Consider the following 15,834-nt stretch of genomic DNA (forward strand, 5'->3'; position numbering starts at 1 on the left):
TTTGTTCCAATTTGATTGGTTAACTAGAAAATAGTGCATATAAGGCAGAGAGTAGACTTTGGCCAGATCTTTCTTATTGATGGACCTCCTGCATTTGATTTTTGGTAGTTCTGGCTCTGAGGAAGGTGATTTCTGTGCATGCTCGAGTTATGTAACTTGTGCTTAAGCTTGGCTACCTGCAAAAACAAGCTTAGGACAATTTGTTAGACAAGAAGTTCTGTTAAACTACTTGTAGTCTCCCCACAGTTTCACTGTTATGATTGAGATGTCATCTGGCAACATTTTTTTTTTAAAGCTGAGAACAAATTTCCAGGTGAGATGGATCCATATTCTTATGAGTACCTGGTTCATCTTGATCATGTGCTGATTAAGTTCCTGCTCTCCCTTCAAGTCCTGCTGCCTGGATCATCTAAGGATTCTCATTTCACTCAAAAATTTGGTCTACTTGAATCCCTTTCTAAGAGTGGAAGAATTCCATGGTTAGCTTAGAACTGAAAATATAAAGCAATACTTCCCAGACTTTATTCATGCCAGATACCCAGTACCTGGCCCACACTAACCTGTGAGATGCTCCTAGTCACTTGACTCCTAAGTGTCCCAGTACTATCCGATGACCTTGCCAACAGACATCCCAAGAATAGCTTTATATATTTTCTCAGAGAAGCTGAAACCCTACACCAACTCACAGATTCTAGTCTTTGCCTGGGATCCTTTTGTTAAATGTGGCAAAATTGTCCTTTCCTTACACAGCTGGGTTAGTTCCTCAAACTGAACTGGGTTAGTGTTAGAGTTAGTTCCTCTAACACTGGGTTAGTGTTAGAGTTAGTTCCTCAAACTGAACATACACAGGTATGTTAACTTTATAGGTGGTAAAACCATTAAAAAAGTAATAGGAAACAATAGAAATGTCAGGATAATGATTTCTTCTTGATAGAGCTGGGGAGGTTGGGGAGTACATTGAGGTGGGGCACATAGGGGGATTGTGAGGTACTCGTAATGTATTACGTTGTGACAGGGGTGGTAAGCATGTGCTAATTTTTAAAAATTATTTTTCTTTAACCTGTACATATAGATTGTATATATTCTTATGCATTGATACATTTTACTATACAAATTTAAAAATCCCTTAGTTTGAATAAAATCAAAGCAAATGATTATTGAAAATTAAACTCATTTAAAAGACTGGCAGTTGTAGAGATAAGTGATCTATTTTCAAAATCAGTGAAGTTTGTAGTATGTAACTTGCCTTCCTTAGATAATAACTGTTATATCAGTATAGAAATGATCTCTCTCAATCCAGTTCACCAAACAATATTTTAAACGATCTTTTCCAAAAGGAATTTGTCATGTCTTTACTCAATTCAGAATTCTCTACTGATTCTCTTTCACACTCAGAATAAAATTCAAAGCCTTTAGCATAGTTTATAATGCTCTACATTTGTGATCTGGCCAATAGCTGTGTCTATAAACTCACCTTCTATAGTTGTCAGCCCAACTATATTTTATTGTTCCTTGAACATACCAAACTTATCTTGGCTCCAAAACCTTTGCATTTGTTCGTAATACTCTTCTTGATATTCACATAGTTTGCTCTCTCACTTTTTTCTCTGTTTAAATATAATATTGTCAGAAAAGCATTCCCCCAACTATGCTTCTAAAATATAACTCCCTACCTAGACTTTTTAAAAAAGATTTTACTTTATTTATTTATCTATCTATTTATTTATTTCTGTTTTTTTATCACCACCCTGCCCCAGATGGTTCATTCATTGTCTGCTCATTGTTTCCTTCACCTTTTCCAGGAGCACTGGGGAACCAAACTTGGGACCTCTGATGGCCTGAGTCACACCCGCTCCCCCTTACCTAGACATTTATTCTCTATCTCCTCTTTTTTATTTTGAGGATTTTAGTACTACTTGACATTACATATTTGTGTGCTTATTTTTTGTCTACCACATTAAAATATAAGCTCTATGGAGGGAGGAATTTTGTATTTTTCATCACACAGTGTATGGCATACTCTAGATCCTCAGCCAATTTTTGTTGAATAACTAAGTGAAGAATTGGTCAGTTAACAGAAAACCCAGGTCAAAGAAAATATTGGCAGTATTGTTGTAAAAGAAGAAATTGATATTTTTTCTGTGTCATTTTACTCTTTAACTCATAATCTGTACATTTCTTCTTGAAATACTCAAAGTTCCCCAATCATTTATAATTAGGAAAATGTTTATTTCTCAAACATCTTTATTTTTAGATGTATCACGTTATTCTATATATTTTGTGGGTCGGGAAGCGGACTTGGCCCAGTGGTTAGGGCGTCCGTCTACCACATAGGAGGTCCGCGGTTCAAACTCCGGGCCTCCTTGGCCGTGTGGAGCTGGCCCATGCGCAGTGCTGATGCGCGCAAGGAGTGCTTTGTCATACAGGGGTGTCCCCAGAGTAAGGGAGCCCCACGCACAATGAGTGCGCTCCATAAGGAGAGCTGCCCAGCGCGAAAGAAAGTGCAGCCTGCCCAGGAATGGTGCCGCTCACACGGAGAGCTGACACTGCAAGATAAGGCAACAGAAAGAAACACAGATTCCCGAGCTGCTGACAACAACAGAAGCGGACAAAGAAGACACAGTGAATAGACACAGAGAACAGACAACAGGGGTGGGGGGGAAGGGGAGAGAAATAAATAAATAAATCTTTAAAAAAATATATTTTGTAGGTAAAGGCAATTGCACGCTGTGCATTCTTTTACACTTCTGTTTGCCTTTTGCCCAAGTCCATACTCCTGTTACTCAAAATGGTCTATGAATCTTTGGGCATAAAAAAATGAACTTTTCTCTTTATTTATTATTGTCAATTACCAAATCTTATACAAGGACTCGACAAAAGTTTGGTGAACATATGTTCATTCACTATATATGTTACAATAATATAGACTATTGGAAAGAATAATGCTACAATGAATAAATCATAATTTTGCTTATACTTTCTGTTACTCTTTTTTATACTTTTCCTATAATCAGTTTTATCCTTTTACTTGGATAAAAGGCAAAGTATAATCTGGGGATCTTCATGGTACCTACCACATAGTAGTCACATATAAGTTGGATACATGGAATAAATCCAACTGGATTAACTGGAACATTTGGAACCTATGTGACAAGTTCATACTTTTAAAATTGGTTGAACTTTGTGGAAAGGTTGAATTTTTTTCACTGTTAAAAGAATTTGCACTCTTTAGCTTAGTAAGAAAAAGTTTTAGTTGCTTAATAAATAAATGGAGAGTTGCTCTAATAGTGACATTATTATTATTTTTTTATCTCTGCTAAGAATAGATCATGTGGAAATGGGTTTTCATTGCAGTTGAAGAGACATGTATTATCCAATGCACAAATCACTTCCCAATGGTACATACTTTGATTCTGGTGCAGGTTCTATAGGACAAGTATATTCTTTTCCTATATGTCTTTAAGAATAGGCTAAATAATTATTTTTTAAAATGTGGTTTGATGTTAACATTTAGATTTTCTGCCATTTTTCTTGAATATTTAGCTTTTTGTGATTAACTTACTTTTTATTCTCATTTTACTAAAATAAGTATATTATATATAAACTAAGTTTTGTTGCACTATTTAAACCATTTCTTTGAAAAATTGTTGAAAATATATCACTTTATTCTCAATTTTTATGCATGTTTTAACTTATTGTACATTTTTATATAGGTCACTTTTGAAATACACAAAGAAGCCCTGGCCAGTGTATTTAGGGAACACCAGGGAAAAGCTGGTAAAGAAATAACACTGTGTTCTTCAAGTCCAGTCCAGTCAGTCCCTTGCATGAACAGGGATGTTGATGTTTCAGAAGGGTCCCATCCATCAGATTCTAAGGATTCTCCTGCCTCATCTCAGATCAACAGAAATGATGATGAAAAGTCAAGTACTGAGAAAGCATGTTCAGTAGAATCTACATCTGATACTGAACTGCAAACTCATAATACATCTAATGAAGACAAGGAAACTGGGCAAGAAAATCAGGAGTTACTGACTGAGGTCACCTTGGAAGAAACCTTGACAAATGAGCCAGTGAATGCAGATCTAGAAGTATCTTCTGACATAATAGAAGCTGTGACTATTTCTTCTCCTTCTTTTCAAACAACAGGCAAAGATATAAGCCTCGGTGAGGTAACTGCCTCTGTAAGTTCTCCTTCAGGAGAGGATGCTTCAGAGGTGCCAGAATTATTGGAGAAGTCAATAGTAGAGGAAGAAGATGATGATTATGTAGAATTGAAGGTAGAAAGTAGTCCTTCTGAGGAAACCAGTCTACCTACTGAGCTCGAATGTGATAGTTTGTCTCCAGCACCACATGAGTCCAATGAAACACAAGACATGTTCGGTAATGACAGCAATTTGATATTTGCTGAGGAAAAACATGTTACTAAAAAGGAAAGTGATACAGCAACCAAAGATTTTAAATATTCTGGGATCTTGAATATGACACCGTTAGGGTCTTCAGCTACTTCAACAGAAACTACTGCTTCCCAAAAAACTGTACAATCAGATATTGGCCAGATAGTGGAGGAAGGGAAGAAAACTGATTCTGTTAGAGAAACCAAGTTAATTACTGATTATCATGGTAATGTATTTGAATCTCCTGCTACTTCGGAGCAGAAGATTGCCAAGTTGGATGTTTCTAGTGTGGCTACAGATACAGAGAGACTAGAATTGAAGGCCAGCACAAACATGGAAGCATCTCAACCCCATCGACCTGTACTTGAGGTGATTATATGTTTTCTCCTCTCGAAGTGTATTTGTATTGAGTTAAAATAGAGTGAGTGTATATATTTTTATTTTAGTTTGCAGTTGTTTCATATGCTATTTGCAACTGTGCAAATGCATTAAGTATAAAAATTAAATTTCATGTATTTAGCATAAGGTTTACTATTTTTATGAGTTCATTAAATGGCAGCTTTTAAAATTTCTTTTAAAATTATTTATTTATTTATTTAGAAAGAAGCTTTAGATTACATACATGTTATATAAAAAATATAGGGGGATTCCCATATACCTTTCCCACCCCTCCCTATCAACATCTTTCATTAGTGTAGCACATCTATTGTATTGTGGTACATCTACTGATGTATACATAAATATGTATACATTGTTACATATTGAAGCATTGCTACCAACCATGGTCTACAGTTTACATTACAGTTCACACTTTGCACTGCACAATTCTATAGCTTTGGACAAAATGTACAATGACCTGTATCTGTCATTGTAATGCCATGCAGGATGATTCCAGTGTCACCAAAATGTTAATGGCAGCTTTTATATTATTTCTACCACAGTATCACCAGAAGTTATCACTTTAAATTTATGGTACCTCGTATAATTTTAGTTTATAAAGCAAAAATTGGAACACTTGCCATTTACTCCTTTATTTGACTAACCCAGTCTTAGCACATTAAGTTTTCAACAAATCTAGGACTGCCTTCCTGCGGAACTATTGTTAATGTATAATTTTATTTGAAAAGTCTATGGGATAATATTGTTCCATGAGGTTGGTTTACTTCCAAAGAGGAAGGAGACTTTGTGAGGTCTAGAGGCACGGCTTTCTTCTCTACCAGTTTCTCAGAGTGACTCATGAGAAAATGGTTAGTTGCATGTTGTTCTTTCCACCTTTATTCAACTCTAAGTTCCATTTCTGTATATAGTCAGTTTATAATCGAGATTCTGCCTTTCTTTCATGCTAAAGAACACTTTGATTACTCAAGTAAAATGTTATGATGGCTGGTGGTAATACTGACATGGTTCCAAGCTAGTTGTTGAATTGTGGTAATTTATCATTTTTTATAACTTTGCTGTAAATGTATTAGCATACTGATGGCATTATTCATTGATACTTTTTGTCTCTTTGATTTGGTTCTTTAGTGTCTTAATGTAGCATTTGATGAAATGCATAGAAAATATTAAATTATTTATTTTCCTAATGCTTTCCTTTGAAGTTGAACTTATTATTGAGTTTTAAATTTTCTGTTTTAGATGCCAAGACAACAGGAACAGCCAGGGGAAGGTGTAACTCCAGATGCAGCTAATGGACAAAGGAGGGATTCCAGATCAGCTGTGTTTCGTATTCCTGAGTTCAAGTGGTCTCACATGCATCAACGTTTGCTCACTGATCTGTTATTTTCAATAGAAACAGATATACAAATGTGGAGAAGGTTTGTCCATATGTCTATTACAGAAAATATGTTTAAACCTTAGTCTTTGTTTCCAAAGAAATTTATATAGTTAGCATTTACTATTAATTCCAGGTATTTGGTTAAAAAGTAGAATATAAATTATTTCTGGCATACAGTTTTATTGAATTAATTTTTATTTCCCATTATAAGAAATTCATTATAAACACTTGAAAATCAGAGACTTTTCTTTTGAAAATATTGCTGAAGATTTTTTAAAAAAATTTTATTTTTTTATCTTTCTTTTTTTTTAAAGATACATAGATCACACAAACTGTTACATTAAAAAATATAACAGGTTCCCGTATACCCCACTCCCTGTACCACCCCCCCCACTCTTCCCACATCAACAGCTTATTTCATTAGTGTGGTACATTCATTGTATTTGAGGAATACATTTTGGAGCACTGCTACACAGAATGGATTATAGTTTACATATCCATTCCATTCAGTGGGTTATGGCAGGATATATGTCCTGCATCTGTCTCTGTAGTATCATTCAGGACAACTCCAGGTCCTAAAAATGCCCCCATATCACATGAAGATTTCTTATAGCATGTTTTGTAGCATGGAATTCATCAGAGGGTAGGTCTACTAGTTTGTTACAAGAAATACTAAAAAAAAAAAAATTGGGATTTTTTAAAAAATAATTTTTTTTGTTTTTAAGACATAGATTACATAGATGTTAAATAAAAAAATATAGGGATTCCATATGTCCCACTCCCCATAGCTCCCCCAAAATTGGGATTTAAATATAACATTATCCAGTGTGTTTTTAGTATAAAAGGTATTTTTAAGATTTATTCACTATTGTGTAATTTATAATTTAAACATTTTTACTTTTATTTCTATACTACTCATTCTATTAAAAAGCATTTTAGGACATTTTCTGAGAGAATGTTAGTAGAAAATTCATTTTTAATAGCATATTTGACTCCATTTACCTCTTAACAAAACCTCTCAGTTTTGTTCATAGTTAAGGTTAATTTTGTTCAACTTTTATATTGAGGTAAATTGAATAGCATTTATGTTTCAGCATTGGTGGAGGGTGTGAGTAGTAATTGTTTATATGAAATGATTATCTTCTGAGAAGGTACCCCTAAAATACTGCTGCCTCATTATCTTTCCTCAGCTTTCAAAATGAAGCAAAAGCATCTTCTCATCTTCCCTCTCCTCAAATAGGCAAATTGCATTCCCCTTTTCTTAAGCTTTATCAATAAACATCCTTTATCTTTGGACAGCCATTCAACAAAGACAGTTATGGACTTCGTGAATAGCAGTGATAATGTCATCTTTGTACATAACACAATTCATCTCATCTCTCAAGTGATGGACAATATGGTCATGACTTGTGGGGGTATACTACCATTGCTTTCAGCTGCTACATCTGCTACAGTAAGAACTTTACTATATAAAATTGGTGTGAAAACATGAGTGTTTTACATCTTTATAGATTAAAACTTGAATATTTTGCTTACTATGCATCATAGAGGCTGTAAATCTAAGGTAATAGGATTTCTTACAGTTACCTGAAAGAATTGTTCTAGGAATGAAAGGGCTAAAAAGAAGGTTTGACTTTTTAGGGATGACTCAGCTAGTGAAGTATATGACTGGTGGTGTTTCATGTTTTTGCTTACATAAAGATAAAATGACAAGTAAATGACTCTTGTAATAGATTTCTGCAAGCCTGGCTTTTTTAAAATTTAGAAATTCGCAGAATGTATTTGGTAAAATAATATTTTTATCAGAACATAGATACAATTTTCAAACTTTTTTCTTGACAGCATGAGCTGGAGAATATTGAACCTACTGAAGGACTTTCAGTAGAAGCCTCTGTGACATTTTTGCAGAGATTAATCAGCCTTGTGGATGTGCTAATTTTTGCAAGTTCTCTTGGCTTTACTGAAATTGAAGCTGAAAAAAATTTGTCATCTGGAGGAATTTTGCGGCAGTGTCTCCGACTGGGTGAGCTGTTAAAACCCATTAGTTAGAACTTTACTTAAGAATTTTTTCAGAATCTAGATATATTAAGTTGAATATTATATTTGCTCCTTTTGGTGAGAAAATGTTTGCCAGGCAGTTTGTTATATGGCTACTTTTTAACCTCCAAAGAATGAACGACCATGTCTGACTCTACTCTGGTATAGTAGTAGTTAGTGAGTTGAAAGATTGGGAAAGAACATGTGCTTTGAAAATTCTGAAGTAATTCTGGTCAGTACTCCCTTCCCCTCCCCCAAACTCCAAACTTTGCTTTGAAGTAGTGTTTCCCAAACTTAAAGGTGCAATGACTACCTGAGGGTCTTATTAAAATGCAGATTCCATTCTATAGGTCTTGGGTGGAATCTACAATTCTATATTTGAGTAGTGAGGTTTTAAGTTAGCATCATTTAAGTAAAAACCTTTATACAAGTAAGCTGTGGTAATTTGTTCAAGCAGTTAATGAAATTGTTGGGTCTCTCTTCTGGAAGCAGTTCCTTAGGTAAAAAAATGAAAATACATGAAATGACGTAATTTGTATTACCTGGACTTTTTTAGGTGAAGAAATTATTTTCCCCCATTTCAGAAGACTTTCTCGATCTAGTATAAATACTGACACTTGATCTGTTTACTAAACAGAGAGGAGGCAGTAGGAGGAAGGGACCAAGAATTTGGAAGCTAAATTATTAGGAAACATGGCCATATGTAGACAGATGAAAAACAAGGCACCTATGAAAACAATGTCAGAAGTGGAAAATCTAATTTGTTAATAAAATCTTTTTCCTTTTTAAATTTTAACAAGAATATCTGTTATGTAAACTAAGATATACTGTATTTAGACTTTTATGGTACAATTATTTTTACTCAAAATGCTATTCAAAATACTTTTAGACTTAGGGTACTTCAAAAAACTTGATATAGTAGTTTATAGTAAGTTTTAAAAATATTACTTAAGAGAATCTTATTGGTGAGTACAACTAAACAAAAACTGGCCATTTGTTGTTATTGCTGATCACTTTCTTCCTTTTATTTGTGAAGAAATTGGAGCTCAGAGAAATTAGGAAATTATCCCCAAAATCGAAAGGTATAGTTGGTGAAGTTGGAATTTAAATACAGTTTTGTCTATTAATGCTTCTGTTCTTTTTACTATAGTATAATTTAAATTTTTATTAGTAATATGATTAAAATATGTAGACTCCTTTGCTTTTGTATATACCTCTTTTTCAAACTTTCTACCTTCCTAAAAAAAGTACATTTCTAGAATTAAAAGTTCAAGGCTGCAATAGCAATGCTTCCTTATACTTAAGGGGTATTAGAATCAGAAGCTAGGGAAATACTCTATTTTCCCATTACCATTGCTATAATGGTAGTACTCTAATCTACCCCAGTACCATCTCTTTTTAAATGTGATTAGAAAGTGACTTGCCTAAGATCACGTAATAGAATGTGGTAAGCTAGGTAAAAAATACAAACGTTCTGAGACTTGATCTCATTCCTGTCCTTTTCCTAGGGTGGGGATGAGAAGGTAGGATGGCAACAGTAATAGTAACCTAAGACTTCATCAATCCTAGGAAATCTTGTGTGGTTTTTACCGTTCTAATTGCAGACGCTAATTTGATTTTATGCTAACTATGTCAAAGGTAGTGGAAAAGGTTTATTTTCCTGGGGAGAATTCCAAACTTGACAAATTTTGTGTTCTATACTCTTCTCTCCCTCCTTGTTTCCTTCCTTCCTTTCTTCTATCCAACTTTGTTTCCCTTTTGTGGCACTTTTCTGAAACTTTTCTTCTTTCTGACAGTCATGTAGTACTGTGTGGTACTGCATAGTACTTAAATTTCTTCACTTTACTTAAGTTTGCTATTTTTTTCTAATTTGCTTTCCCACTGTTGCGCAGTTCAAACTCCTTGAGTGCAACAGATTTGCTTGGGAATTGAAATGATTAGATGATATCAAGCAATTCTTAGACAAATATGAATGATCAATTAGTCATTTAAAATTTAAAATTAATTCAAAATTAATTTCTCAATCTGAGTAACTGCCTGATTGGTGGAGCTTTATATACTTTGGGACTGTAAATTAATCAAATTGTTTTCTATTCCCCACTTTCTAAACAGTTTTTTTTTTTTAAGATTTATTTATTTTTATTTATTATTTCTCTCCCCTTCCCTGTCCTGCCCGCCCCCCCCCAGTTGTCTGCTCTCTGTCCATTCACTGTGTGTTCTTCCATGTCTGCTTATATTCTTCTCTGTAGCACCAGGAATCTGTGTCTCTTTTTGTTGTGTCATCTTGCTGCGTCAGCTCTCCATGTGTGTGGTGCCATTCCTGGACAGACTGCACTTTTTTCATGTTGGGTGGCTCTCCTTATGGGGCGCACTGCTTGCATGTGGGGACACCCCCACATGGCATGGCACTCCTTTACGTGCATCAGCATGTGTGATGGTCCAACTCATCACACGGGTCAGGAGACCCTGGGTTTGAACCTTGGACCTCCCATGTGGTACGTGGATGCCCTATCCATTGGGCCAAATCCGCTTCCCTCTAGATAGTTTTTTTTTTTTGTCTTTATTTTTTTAATGTTACATTAAAAAAATATGAGGTCCCCATATACCCCCCACCCCCCTCAACCCACTCCTCCCCCCATAACAACAACCTCTTCCATCATCATGAGACATTCATTGCCCTTGGTGAATACATCTCTGAGCACCGCTGCACCTCATGGTCAGTCGTCCACACCATAGCCCACACTCTCCCACAGTCCACCCAGTGGGCAATGGGAGGACATACAATGTCCGGTAACTGTCACCGCAGCACCTGAAACTAGTAATAGCTAAACCCTATAAATGCCATATCCTTTAATAATCTCTATAGTATTATGCTCTAATGATAAAATGTAAGAAAAATAGAAAAGTTCCCAGTTCAACAATTTTATCTCAGTGAAGGCAATGGAAGTTTATCACCCAGATCAGTTCTTGTCAGTCCTATATATTCTCTATTTTCCTCTACCTTTCTTTTAATTCTTTTCTTCTCAGCTAGCTTAGGTGAGATCTAAGAAACAGTAGTCTCTTCTAAGATGTCTACTGTTAAGTTTCCTAAATTAATTCCATTTTAGCACTTACCTTTAACAGGGTAGCTAACAAAGTCAGACAGCACTAGGTAATAAAATGCAGGAGACATTTTTAACAATTTGCTGAAGGTAATCTATGTGGAATAAAATCTTATGTAAATTGTAATGTGTAGATAATTTTTATCAGTTCCATAATCTTAAATATAATTTTTTTTTGTTGCCCAATCTTTTCCTTAAAATATAGTGTGTGCTGTAGCAGTAAGGAATTGCTTAGAGTGTCAACAGCATTCACAATTGAAAACTAGGGGTGATACAGCAAAAGGCCAGAAAATAATACATAGCCTGATTCCCATGGGGAAATATGCTGCAAAGGTAAGCATATGGAATAATTAGTTTTTAAAAAGCATACTCCTATTTTATGATTGAGATCTTAAATGTGTTCATTTTAACATAAATAATCTGACAGAAATCCTAAAATATTTGTTTTAAGCTGAGAATATAACATTCAAATATTTGTGTTTAAATATATAGTAAAGATTTATTTGCTTTTCCAAATGTTTACTTTTCTTGGGTCTATGACTCCTTCTCCTTCAAATCTATTAATTTGTGTTTCATGTGCTTGATGAGGTAGATAGAATGCAGTTTGAATTGCCCTATACCCCTTCTTACACTCCCCCAAGCCATCCTCCCCCGATCCTAAAATAAGAAAGAAGTAGAAAAAAAAAAAACGGGCAAAGAATGTTGTAGCCTTGCTTTTCTGGTTCTTAGAATATTGTGTTGTTTTTTTTTTTAATCTTTGTAATGTGTGTATGTGTGTATTTTTGTCTTAAAGAGTCCCGTGGACATTGTAACTGGTGGTATATCTCCAGTAAGAGATATTGACAGGCTCCTACAAGACATGGATATTAATCGACTTAGGGCAGTTGTCTTCAGAGACATAGTAAGTTACAATATTTATTTCACATATTGTCTTAGCTGATCCATATTTTCTCCTAGACTCAGAGAGTTTAGAGTGAAAACACTTTATGGTATAAAATAATGAAGTAGAGATAGTAAGTCCTCAAAACTAGCAACATTTATATAAATAGAGATGGTATACCAGAGTAATGATACGAAAAAGAATAACCCATGAATACATAGTGAGCATGTACTCATGAAATCCAGCAACTTCTTCTTGAGGTATATACTTTTGTAATTCCCACTTTACAGATAAGGAATCTGAGGCACAGGTAGCTTATCCAAGATAACGGATGTTATAAATTATAAAGCCAGGATGAAACTTTGCAGTGTTATCTCCAGAGTCCATTCTCTAAATGTAATGAAATGTTCAGCTTCTGAATGGTGTATTTTTTATTGAATATCAGATATTTTTGCCTCAAATGTATATAAATGTGATATAAAGGTACATGATGAAAAGGTTCTTCTTTCAGTGTGGTATTTTTAACTCTTTTAAAACAGTTTTGTTTTCCCTGATTTATGGTTGAGATTTACATGATAGTTGAGATGCTGAGTTTCATGTGGAAATTTTAAGTCATATAAGAAAGTGTAAAGATGAAAATAAAAATAATATATAATCTCATTCACCAGGTTTTAGAATATTATCATTGATTAATATTTATTGAACATGTATTGCATATTAAACACAGTGTTGAATGCTCTAAATATATATTACATATAAATTTCTTATAAAATTGATAACCTCAATTTTTCACTTTCTCTACTTTTTTCTCTAATGTTTTAATCCACTCTTGAGTTCTTCACTGTTTTTATACACTTACAGGATTTGGAGTATTGTCATCAGTTAACTGTTACTGAACACTTATTGTGTATTAAGCACAGTATTGGATGTTCTGTTTGTATTATCTCATTTAATTCTCACAGTAACCCTATGGGGAAGATAGCAATGATAGGTTAAATAATCTGCTCAAGATCACACAATTAGTGTGAGATGGAAGTGTGTTAAAAATCTAGAGAATCCGATTCTTGGCATTTTAATCTTTACCACTAGGTTATACTGTTTCCCTCGATGTCAATTCTTTGTTTTTTGGTAGCCGTTGTTATTCCCAAGAATCCACTAGCTTTTTCTTCAGAATTCCCTGACTGTTGTCAGTTTCCTTTTCTTCCCATTTTTTTCTTTCTGGGCAGTGAGTCTACAGCCCCATAAATTTTAACTTCCTGGAATGATCTTTAAAAATCTAGTAAAAATGATGCTATCTTTTTGCTTTAAAAAGTTTCTAATGGCTTTTGATAACACTTAAAATGAAATCTAAACTATGTACACTGACTCATTATGATCTGGCTCCTGTGGACCTCTCTAACCTATTAATATATCACAATATTAGGAAACAGAATCAGAATATCTCCTTTGCATGACATTTCTAAAAGTAATAAATAGTTTTAAGTATTTTTCTAATTACCAAATTATGTAATCACCTTACAGGAGGTTTAGAAAAGAGAAAAGACCATAATCTCCAAACCACATCCCATAGTTTAGCTTCTTGTAGCATAAGCAGACTTTAATGATGGAGGAAGTGACCTAAGTTTGGGCAGATGAAGTACTACCTTGAGATTTAAAAGCCAAAGCTTCCCACGCTCACCCCACCCCCCAGGTCGGCCTGTAGTTTATTAAGAAAATGAGAAAAGAGAAATGGGAGAAAATAACAGGGCAAGAACAGGGTAAAGCAGGGGACAGGAAAAAAAGCTGATTTAGCTTCCCTCCTTGCTTTTTGAACCGTTAACTATTCTGCCCCTTTGCTTAGAGCCAAAGCTGTTAATCACTCTAATCTGAGTTCACATTTCTTTTACACATAATGTATGCCCTTAGGTAAATTACATAACTTCTCTAGGCCTTATCTTGCTCAAATGGGGTTAATGACTGAATATGAAGTACATAACACACTGCCACAACTGTGAAAATCTATTTTCAAGAGTTAGAACTTAAGGTTCTATGGGAGTATTTCTTATTAGAGGTCAGAAATCAGGTATATATTATAAACTTCTTACTGTTGTTAGTAAACATAGAACATATTAATGGGATGAAGAGGATTTGGATAGGGAAGCATATGTGGCTCAAGCAGTTGAGTACCTGCTTCCCACATGAGAGGTCCTTAGTTCAGTTTCCAGTGCCTCCTAAAAAACAAAAGCTAAAACAAACAATAAGCAAAACAAACAAAAAACCAAATCAGGGAAGTTGATGTGACAGTGGTTGAGCACCAGCTTCCCACATGCAAGGTCTTAAGGTTCAATCTCTGGCCCCTGGTTCCTCAAAAAGAAAAAAGAGGATTTGGATTTACATCAATAATTTATAACATAAGTTAAGACCAGGTAGGTTATTTGTCTGCATTTTAATATTAATATGCTTTGCAGCAGGTATTTTAACATTTGTGCCAGAGGAACAGAGGCATGTCTAGAGAAATGAGAAAATATATGTTTATCTTTACATCAAGACTAAGACATTCTTACATAAACCTGAAAAACACCATAGATTTTGTTAGATAAATTATGTTTTATAATTGTATCAAGTGATATATTCCAGTAGATCCTGATATCTCTTTTTTTCCTGAAATGGATTATGCCCCCAAATCTTTTTTCAAGATTAATTTAATTTATTTATTTCTCCCCATCTCCTTGTTTGCACTTGCTGTGTCTGTTAGTCTTCCTTGTTTCTTTAGGAGGCACTGGGAACCGAACCTGGGACCTCCAATGTGGGAGGGAGGCGCTTAATTGCTTGAGCCATCTCCATTCCCAGCTTTTGCTGTGTCTCTCATTGTGTTTTTCTTCTTCTTGTGTCTTTTGTTGTGTCATCTTGTTGCGTCAGCTTGCTGTCTTGCTCGTCCTCGTTAGGAGGCACTGGGAATCTCTGCTCCCTGCTTTGTTATGTCTCTCATTATGTTTATCTTCTTGAGTCTCTTGTTGCATCAGCTTGACCCACCTGCCCATCGTGCCAGCTTGCTGTCTTCTTTAGGAGGCACTGGGAACTGAACCACGGACCTCCCTTGTGGTAGGCAGAAGCTCAATCACTGGAGCCACATCCGCTTCCTTGCCCAAACAGTTGACAATAATTATTAGCTTACAGTCTCATTTGAACCATTTGTTTTTATTTATTTATCTGCTAAGCAATAATGTTATTTGTTTACCTTATCTTAAACTTGCATATTCTAGTTGAAATATCTTTATCTTTTAGAACTTTGTGGGAAAGTTTGAGTTTTTATTTTAAATTAAGTTCAAAATTATTTTGAAAAGATCAGAAAAATGGTGATGTGTGCAGGGGCTACTTGACTGGTAATTTTACTGTAGTGGGAACTAATTGATATTCAAGTATGTAAATGATGATCTGTAGAGCTAGGTTGAAACCTGAGAAGATCTAGATAATCCAGATCTAGTTAATCCTTTTCTATTTGGCAGACACTTTCTTTTCAACCCTGGACACTTGGTTGCATGTACTACTTAAAATACTGTTGGGAAGTCCATTGGCATCCTGTTCTATATTCGATAACCTCACTTTTTTCTCTTTGATGTTTGTCTTTTAGCAAAACATTTATTATAATTTTTACATATTGTAATT

At 34.7% G+C, this 15,834-nt stretch overlaps 1 protein-coding gene across 4 annotated transcripts in view; it reads left to right on the top strand.

The window, feature by feature from the left end:
• Positions 1-15,834, top strand: part of LRBA (LPS responsive beige-like anchor protein) — an 891,557-nt gene that overhangs the window by 193,170 nt on the left and 682,553 nt on the right. For all 4 annotated transcript variants that reach the window (XM_058282502.1, XM_058282620.2, XM_058282452.2 and 1 more), the window contains exons 23-28: positions 3,714-4,766; positions 6,033-6,211; positions 7,471-7,624; positions 8,014-8,194; positions 11,515-11,642; positions 12,103-12,210. In XM_058282502.1, the coding sequence (XP_058138485.1) occupies positions 3,714-4,766; positions 6,033-6,211; positions 7,471-7,624; positions 8,014-8,194; positions 11,515-11,642; positions 12,103-12,210 (1,803 nt within the window). The remainder of the gene's footprint in view (positions 1-3,713; positions 4,767-6,032; positions 6,212-7,470; positions 7,625-8,013; positions 8,195-11,514; positions 11,643-12,102; positions 12,211-15,834) is intronic.

Source organism: Dasypus novemcinctus, chromosome 1, assembly GCF_030445035.2.
Source record: "Dasypus novemcinctus isolate mDasNov1 chromosome 1, mDasNov1.1.hap2, whole genome shotgun sequence".
In the NCBI taxonomy this organism is placed as follows: Eukaryota; Metazoa; Chordata; class Mammalia; order Cingulata; family Dasypodidae; genus Dasypus; species Dasypus novemcinctus.